General features: G+C 39.0%; 1 protein-coding gene across 1 annotated transcript in view; it reads left to right on the top strand.

Moving 5' to 3' along the window:
- The window catches only part of LOC121389765 (eukaryotic translation initiation factor 4 gamma 1-like), a 45,883-nt gene that overhangs the window by 8,726 nt on the left and 27,300 nt on the right, over positions 1 to 9,857 (top strand). The window contains exons 2-4 of the mRNA XM_041521414.1: positions 883 to 968; positions 1,857 to 1,955; positions 9,336 to 9,479. Of these exons, the coding sequence (XP_041377348.1) occupies positions 883 to 968; positions 1,857 to 1,955; positions 9,336 to 9,479 (329 nt within the window). The remainder of the gene's footprint in view (positions 1 to 882; positions 969 to 1,856; positions 1,956 to 9,335; positions 9,480 to 9,857) is intronic.

The following is a 9,857-nucleotide window of genomic DNA, read 5'->3' as shown; positions in this document are numbered from 1 at the left end:
AGCACACAAAGAAAAAGACCCTAATAAAAATACAATAAAAGTAAATAACCCCAGACCCCCCCCCCCACACACACACACAGATAGAGGGGGGGGGGGGGGGGGTAACGACGCACACACCAGACAAACCTGCACCCAAATTCCTTTTGTAAATCGGGTTGGTAAACGCACAATTATGCATGTACGGTTATTGGAGAGAAATGGCATATTTTATGATTACACGTTTTTCCAAATCAAAATATATTAACAAAGCAGTTCGCAGACGAAACGACTAACGATCATTTGTCAAATCGGCGGTAAACATAAATGTATAATGATATTGGTACAGATAGTGAAGAAAATTTCATATGCGCCTGCATTGGCAAAAACAGAAAAAGAAAAAACAGAAACGAATTTAAAAAAGCACCCTAAATAATAATACATGTAAGAATAATACAAATAAAATTAAGTTTTTGTTAGCCGCTTGTGACAGACTTCACGTAGGCAAGTCACATGCACATTTATTTGTCGATTTCACTTCTTTTCTCTCAAAACTGCAATACCCCCCCCCCCCCCCCCCCAAACTCCTTTTCCTTTATTACTACTAATAGTTTTCCTTTTTCAACGATCGTCGATTTTTCAGCAATCTACAAGGGTTGTTGGTCAGTTAAATTACATCATGTGTTTGGTTTTAAAATTTATTATAGTCAATATAGAGTGAATGATTTAAGGTGCCAATCGGAATATATCAATATCTTAAGTTTTAGGATAATAATTTAATTATTCTGCTTTTAAAAAAATATGTCAACGCTGCGGCATCAAAGTTTATTTTTTAATTTTTTTTTATTATTATTTTTTTTAATTATTTTTTTTTTTAATTAAATTAAATTTATAACATATCAGCAGTTGACAACAACCGACAGATAAAGAGGTCACAGATTCGCAGCAAAGTGACCGGTGCGAATTTGCAGAATCGCAGCAAGTTGTTACTGGTGTGGAACAAAATAGTCCGATAGCCAATTTGGTTTTAAACATCCGTCCCTCAAACCACACCGTCCACTCCCCATTTTTTTTTTTTTTAAATCGGCGGCACATCGAAAAGTCAAACTGATCAAACTGATCCCCATCATATATAATGAATGCTTCCACAGCTGACGCAAGTTGCACGTGAGTCAGTTTCACAATTTATTTATTTTTAAAAATTGGTGTTTCACTTTTATGACATGGTCAGTATAATAATAATGAACAGTTCTATGCGTTGGATGAAGTGCAAACGTAATTCTTGTTGAAATAAAAGTTTTACAAAATTGCCGATCCGCCGATCGGCGAATTTGTTTAAACATTTTTTTTCTATGACCGCCGAAACCGCCGAGCCGATCGCCGATAATTGGCACTTTGGTTGGTTCGCGTACTGTACCTTCTATAAATAAAGATTTTATTATTATTATTATTATTATTATTATTAATCATTCATTCATTCATTCATCCATTCAAGCATTGTGTAAACTTTTTACACTTTTGACTGCTTCCCGAAAACTACTTGACCAACTCCAATCATATTTTGTGCGATGCATCATCGTTAAATGGAGAAATAGATTTGTGAAATTGGTCGTTTGACACACACACACACACACACACACACACACCACCCCCAGGGGCCTGAGGTGCAGGGCCTGCAAGGGAAAAATCAAAACATTTTTTTTTCATGATTTCCAGAAACGCTATAACTAAATAGTCTTCTTATATGTAAGAGTCAATAGATGGTTTATCTAATTTGTGAATATCATTTTTTAACTCGTCTGTCAAAATTTTTACTTGCATTTGGCAACTGGGCGAGTACTTTCTGCACCTTTGTAATAACTTAGAACTCTTGTCTACAGGTGACAACAGAGCAAGAACTAAAACTGCACAAATCTGCAGCACCATGGCAACCCAGTCACAAGAAGGAAACAAAAAGTTGTGAAGAAGGAGAGACAGAGGTAAAACTGAGTTTTGAGAATATGGTGAAAATGGGAAGGGTGGAAATATTTAGTCGACTACACTTTGAAGGTTATTTATTTCCAGTATTGTAAAGTTACATTTTCAGTTTCAGGGCATAAAATTTGGCACGAACGATTATGGCGTGTTTTGGCAAATATAACTAGTTTTGGAATAAAGTAAGAGCACGGGCCTAGCATTGCAGGTGTGAGAAAAAAACAATGTATCCGTTGTAACTTTTCTTGTAATGTAACATTTAGTAACATAGTCGCACGTTCCCTTTGATCATTTCGCTACATGCGGGAAAACAATACGCGGTTTGGAAATTAAAGCGGTTTATGAGTATTTATTAAACGTGACATCACCTTAGCTGGACATTTACTTATAGAGTTGTAAAATGTCAGGACCTAAATTAATGCGAAAAAATGCAAAAAGGACACCGTTAGTGAAAAACCTTTAAAAAATGGTGGTTTTCCGACAATTTCGCAGTTAATACAAACGAGAATGGCAACGTACGTAAAGTTATATGCAACATTATGTACGGACAATTTTGCTATATCCGTAGTGAAGCTAGGTTAAAGACAAATGAAGGGTCTGCTTTGGACAATGACAAAAATTATGTTGATGGGGTGTCATTTTGATTTACAAATGACGTCACGACTTATTAAGAGCTGTAGGCCTATTCGTAACGTCTGGCATTTTGGTACGTTATGCTAAAACTGAGCTCGTGAAAGGAGCATTGAACAGCGGTTTAAGATACATTGTTGATATATATATATATATATATTTTCAAGGTATGTAATAAATACAGAACCTCACATACGTTATTTTCACTTCCTGTTTATTGCACACGTTTATTCTGAGCAAGAACGTACCACGAGACCACTACGCAGTATATATTCTTGTGCACAATAAACTCGTGCAATAAATAGGAAGCGAAAAAAATGTATGTGAAGTTCTGTATATTTATTTACTTTTTGACACCTGTGTGGTTACGTTGAAATATATGCATTAATTCTGAAACGACATGTATTGTAATGAAAACAAACACAACCCTTGCTAAATCAACTTATTAAAATATGACATACACAGCGATGAAAATAGTACGTTTAATAAGGGACTTACAAATAACAAAGTGGAAATTAGAACATGCTGAAACACTGAGCTGCAGCATCGATTGGATCGATTGAGGATTCGCGGGAAATCCCCGTTTCATTCAGACTGTTGTTTGGCGCCAACAAGTACTCGCCTGTAACAGAACCGATGGGGTAGTGTTCTGAAATGTAAATGGCAGCTTTCAAGTTAGTCCCAGCATACCAAATAATAATAATAATTTAGTATTTATGATAAGAATTTGGAGAAAATCTATGGAAATCGCTCATCTTAGGTTCTCTTTTGCTTACCGTTGCCGGTTAACCTTTTTATTTGTATCTGAACCACTGGAGAAAATCGTTCATGCAAACACTAAACCACACGAACGACATATCGTTTATCTGAAGAAAAAAGTTTATGCCCTGAGGTCAGGTTAGGTCAGGTAATAGGGTTTAACAGGCACATTCAGAACAAGCTGTTGTAGCACACGCCTGTCATGGGCACAAGTGTCGACTTATGCTGGCTCCTGTCCAGGACAGGAAAAGGTTAGGGGTGGGGGTGGGAGAGGGGGTCGCCCACGCTGGCATGTGCAAAGGAAGACAAGCAGCCTGACCAGGGTCGGTAGCAGGCGAGATTTAGTTTTGATGCTATTGAATTTGCAAATGTCCCGTAGGATTAAAGTCGGACAGAAAACCTTGCGCAATTTCTTGAAGGTAATGGAAAATGGAGCTAATTGGTTGATTTGACTTAGTTGATCGAAAGGTAACTTCTTTGACATTTTCTTAAACATTTAAGCCATGTATTGTATAACCCATCAAATTTTTATGGCGTCTACTTTTTGTGTGAATCCAAATATTTTCTAATAAAAATTATATTTATAAATAAAACGCGAATCAAAAATGCTTAGGATAGGGTGCTGTTGTAACAAAATAAAACAAAACAAAACAAAATAGTACTGAATGTTTATCGGACATTGGGCTTTCAATCACAGTGATTAACTCAATGCAGTGACCACCGTATCATGTACTAGTGTCATTAAAAAATGGTTTATTATCCTGTCATCCAGTACCTATGGCGTCAACATGCGGTGCTATTTGTCGTTAAATCAAAGTATGCCTTCATATTAGTAGCGAAAAATCGGAGCAACGGTTACAGTTATAACAACTACATAAAGCATAATTGTCAAAAAATTTAGTGCACTGTTTTATTCAACGGGGCTTAGTGTTAACAAAACGTAAAGACGTATTTTTATCACCGCTTTGACAGTCTAACGTCGTTTGCAATGTGAAGTATGCGCATGACACAGCGGAAATAAAGTACCATGCAACGTTCAGCCAGCCATTTTTTGCAAAATGTTTGCAAACATATATTGACTGGTTCCCGAAGTGGTCATTCGGTTTAATGTGTAGCGTAAAAATCAGTCTTCCAAGACGAGCGTTAGCGACAAATCGCTGGCTGAAGTTACACCTGGAAAAAAAAAAAAAAGGTACCGTCTGCGCAGGCACAACAGAGTAAGCAGTAAACCAGTCCCAAGTTCAGCCAGCAAACGTTTCACTAACGTTGGCGCGAAGTATTTGGTTCCCAATGTGACCATTTGCTTTACCGTGAAGCGAGCGGGTGTTTTTACGCTCGGTCTGGCTGAATGTAGCCCCGGTAAATACGACACTACGCGTTTGCCAATAGTACTGCACACGGGCCAATCGTCAGTTTTACAGTGTGTGGCAATAGTAAAATTGTATTATTATTTATTTATTTTTAACTTCGCGAAAAATCGTAATTCCGTTTCACAATGGGAATTCCGTGAATTCTGTCCGTTTAAACCACTGTGTCTAGAGTTTCAATCAAATAGTGGACAGCGACATCTGCTTTTTCTGCTAACTTATCCTTTATTGGCTTTGCATTTATGATAAGGTTGCGGCTTAGGCAATTGGTTACGGGTATGTCCTTTCCAGGTCTGTGAATGATATTGATATCGTATTTGTAGCGTTGAAGCTCGAGGATCATTCTCTGTAGACGCTTAGGAGCTGCCGATATTGGTTTACACATTATTGTCTCCAGTGGTTTGTGATCAGATTCTACTGTTTTTCGACCGTACATGTACTGACGGAACCGTTCACAGCCATGTACAATGGCATGCATTTCTCGCTCAATAGTTGCCTAATTCTGCTTTGATTCATTAAGGGCCCTCGACATGTACTCAATCGGTCGGCCCTCTTGCATGAATGTGGTACTTGTAGCCTTCACTGAGGCATCCACCTGGAGAGTGAGTGAGTTCCTTTTTGGGGCCATAGAATGCTAACACTGGAGCACGAGTGATGTCCTTCATTTTTATGAATGTTGCTTCTTGCTGTACGTCCCACACAAACTCTTGAGTTCTTTTTGAGTAGGTTACGCATTGGTGTGGTAACATCACTTAGGTTTGGCGAGAATTTTGCAAGATAATTTGCCATGCCTAGTATTGTCTGCAGCTCAGTTTTGTTAGCATGGCTTGCAATTTTTGCTATGGCTTCTTCTTTTTGGGGATCCGGTTTCACTCCGTCAGCTGATATTACGTGGCCAAAGTAGCTGACCTCGGTCATATCAAAGCAGCACTTGTCAAGGTTATACCATTGACCATGTTTACGAGCACGTTGATGTGCCAGCAACCAGGACATCATCGCTGAGGCCGGTAACCCGTGGGAGGTTTTCATAGACTTCGTCAACACGACGCTGGAACACATCTTGTGCAGCGTTTATTCCGAAAGGCATGCGGAGGTATCGGTAACGCCCGAAAGGTGTGTTGAAGGTCATTACCGGTAGTCGCGATGTAGAGTCTGACAGTTTGATTTGCCAGTACCCGCTGCGTGCATCTAACTTTGAGAAATGTTTTGCACCTGCAAGCTGGCTGGTTACATCTTCCAGTGTCGGCACGAAGTAGTATGGTCGTTTTATGGCAGCATTAAGGTCACGTGGGTCCAAACATACGCGTACATCACCATTGCTTTTGTGCACAACCACCATAGAGTTGACCCAGTCGGTAGGTTCAGTTACCTTCACAATAATGTTATTTTTCTCCATGCGTGCGAGCTCTTGTTTGACTTTCTCACGAAAAGCCACTGGTATCCTGCGTGGCGGGTGTATGACAGGTTTGGCATCTGGGTGCAGCGTTAGAGAGTGTTCTCCCGGGAATTCTGCTATTGCCCTCGAATAGGTCTGCATATTCATTAAGTTGCTGGTTTAATTCAGCATCATCACTTTTGAGTTTGGGTTGTGTGTCAGCATTAGTGTTCTTGTCGTCAATAGACAGTACGAGTTTCACAATTTGCATGTTAACACATGACTGGAGTCCCAATATAGGAGATGCATGTACATCTACCACATGGAACTGCACCTTGTAGGGGGTTCCTTTGTGGGAACATTCGAGTTCACATATGCCAAGGTCTTTTAGTGTGTGTCCGCTGTACCCATGAAGTATAGTTTTACTGTGCTTGAGTGGCTGTCGTGTGTGGAGTTTGTCACTCAACTTTTGGTAGGACGTTAACTTGGGCACCTGGATTTACTTTGAATGTTAAATTCTTATTGTTGACAGTCAGTTTGACATATGCCCGATCATTGATTGTGGTCTCGGAGTTTATAGTGTTTATGTAGAACTCGTCACTAGCGTCACTTTTATGGTCTATATCGAGTGGGTCAATGCTGTTTACGGTTTTCTGGCGACATGCTGTAAAGAAATGATTTGTCTTTTAGCATTTGTTACATGTGTGACCCCTAGTGGGGCATTCGGTCATATTTTTATGGGGGTTATGCCCGTAATTACCGCATTGAGATCTTTGACCGATATTTTTTGTCCTGTTAAAGCGTGTTGCTCCACTTGGTTTCCTTTGGGTGTATTTTACAGACTACTTGTGCTGTCTCTCCCTCCCATGTTTTTTAATTGGGGGTGTGCGCTTTCGTGTGCGCGAGCAATGTCGATTGCGTTGGAGAGGTCAAGGTTGTTTCCGCGGTCAGTAAACCGTGCACGCACTTTGCGCGAGTTTGTTCGTATACAAGCCTGTCACGAATCATTTCATCTATCAAATCGCAGTGGAAACTACAGGCTTTTGCTAGTAATTTTATATCTGTAATAAAATTGTCAACAGATTCGTGAAGGGATTGGGTGCGGTTGTAGAATTTGTATTTCGCGAATATAACATTCGATTTTGGTGTCACATACTGAAAGAAAGAAAGAAAGAAGTGTTTTATTTAACGACGCACTCAACACATTTTATTTACGGTTATATGGCGTCAGACATATGGTTAAGGACCACACAGATTTTTTTAGAGGAAACCCGCTGTCGCTACTCTTTTACGACAGGCAGCAAGGGATCTTTTATTTGCGCTTCCCACAGGCAGGATAGCACAAACCATGGCCTTTGTTGAAGCAGTTATGGATCACTGGTCGGTGCAAGTGGTTTACACCTACCCATTGAGCCTTGCGGAGCACTCACTCAGGGTTTGGAGTCGGTATCTGGATTAAAAATTCCATGCCTCGACTGGGATCCGAACCCAGTACCTACCAGCCTGTAGACCGATGGCCTGCCACGACGCCACCGAGGCCGGTTGTCACATACTGATGAAACTTACTGCAGACCATATCGAAATTGTTCCAATCTTCCGGCGGGATAGCTGGCACTGCTGGGGCGTCGTTTGTAGCTTCAACGGCCGCCGTTCCTGGAGCGAAATTGAACGTAGAGTAAATGTCTCTGCCTTTCTCGCCAGTCCATAAAAGTAGGTAGCTAAAGTTTTGTACGTCTGTTGTCGCGTTGAGGGGTCCAACGAACATGAGTCAGGCATGTTGTTCGAATTTCGTTCACGCCTCCGACAGGGCAGGCGTATCCCAATAAACTTTCGGGTGCAGTCCACTATGGAGAGAGTCCATTGCCGTTTACAGTACTATGCAATGTGATGTTTGTGCGTGGGTTTTTACTTACTTCTGATACCATGTAAAGATACTCGGAAGATTGAACTCTAACACATTGTTTTTATTCCATGTCATATACTGCGTGGTCATTCTTAACATCCGGCGTCTGCGCCTTCCAATGACGTCACTTCTATATGTGACGTAAATAGTTTAATACTACTATCTTGACAACAACATTATGTTGAGTAAACAATGAGGATAGTAAACAACAATAATTAGTTTGCATGCGTAGGACTGCAATGTTTTTACTAAGTTTAAGGTGACGGTAAAGGAGCTTCACATGATGTTTGAGGCCGTTTATAACCAGAAATATTGCACGCTGTGTGACAACAAAATAATAGCAAAAGTTCTTTTGATCAGCCGATCCTAAAAATGCAACAAAGTTTTTGAATGTTTGATATGCTGACCTCACTAGAGTTTTATGTCTCAAATAGGTCACTATAATGTAGATTCCACTAAAATTTAAGGTCACAAATATTTTATGATTTAAAGTATATGACTGTATAAATGTCTTTGTTTACTTGTACATATTTATGTATTAAAATGTGCCATACTCTTTGTATAATTCATGTATACATGTATAGAGGAATAAAAGATTTGATTTATGACTATCAGACGAATCACTGGGGGTATGAAAAGAAGGGTAGAGGCTATCAATTGGGGCCTTTATGCACTGGTTATTTCTAGCCAGGTTCTAGCCAGTGCACCACTAATTGACTGGTATGTGCCGTGGTGTGTGCTATCCTATCTGTGGGATGGTGCATATAAAAGATCAGTTGCTACTAATGAAAAAATGTACTGGGTGTCAAAATGACCAAATATCCGATGATTAATAAATCAATGTGCTCTAGTGGTGTTGTTAAACAAAAGAAACTTTATGGACTGAGGTTGTCTTTAAAATGAATGTTTTCTGACAGAAATCGTCAGTTATACCTTATAGTAGATCTTTTCAGATTCATTGTTGTTGTGGCTCCAAGTTATTAACGTAATGAAAATATTGAATAAATTCATAATTTGTTTTTTTGAAAAACATTAATTTATTTCAGACTGGACACAAGTAAGAATGTTTTGTTAGACAGTCATGGAAGGAAAAAATGTGGGAGTTGAGGGGTGGGGGGGGGGGGGGTGGTGGTGGTGGTGATGAGTGTGCTTAATTAAGTTATTTGTGTATACATCTGATTGTTTTAATTAATGTAGGTTTATCAAAAGAACATTTTTATATTTCAGGAGCTGAATAAGAAGGTGGTTACCTAAGATTTTGAAATATTGCACCCTGGCTTCATGTTAATACATCCGAGTGATTTAATAGCATTAAGACTGGTTTTATTTATTTTTAATGTTATTATTTCAGGAGCTGAATAAGAAGCTGAAGAGTATTCTAAACAAGCTTACACCACAAAACTTCCAGACACTTCTACAACAGATGCATGGACTTAGGCCTACAATTGACACCGAGGAGAGGCTCAAGGGAGTTACGGATCTTATATTTGAACACGTATTTATATTTTGTCATCTTTTCTTTATTGGAATGTGTGAAAAATAGTTCCAAGCCTTGAAGAATTTCATAGCAACCATGTGTGTGTGAATGAGGAGTACTATAAAAAATTATTAACTATATTTATGGATATTCAATGGCAACAAAATTAACCTAGTCTAACAAAAATCTCATTATAATTGTATAATATATTCAGTGGAAAGCAAAAGCTGCTTATAGTTATAGGCTGGAATTGCCTCACTGAATTCCAAGCCTTGATTTTACGTTTATTCAGAAAACAATATAAAGAAAGGTTAATTTTAAAGAAATAATTACAAGATAAAAGGAATAAATGCATATACCGTTTAAGAAATGTTGATGTTTCTGTGAGTTTGTACA

Source organism: Gigantopelta aegis, chromosome 15 (genome assembly GCF_016097555.1).
Source record: "Gigantopelta aegis isolate Gae_Host chromosome 15, Gae_host_genome, whole genome shotgun sequence".
Classification (NCBI taxonomy): Eukaryota; Metazoa; Mollusca; class Gastropoda; order Neomphalida; family Peltospiridae; genus Gigantopelta; species Gigantopelta aegis.
The sequence above is the reverse complement of the archived record's forward strand: the minus strand, read 5'-3'. Positions and strand labels throughout refer to the sequence as shown.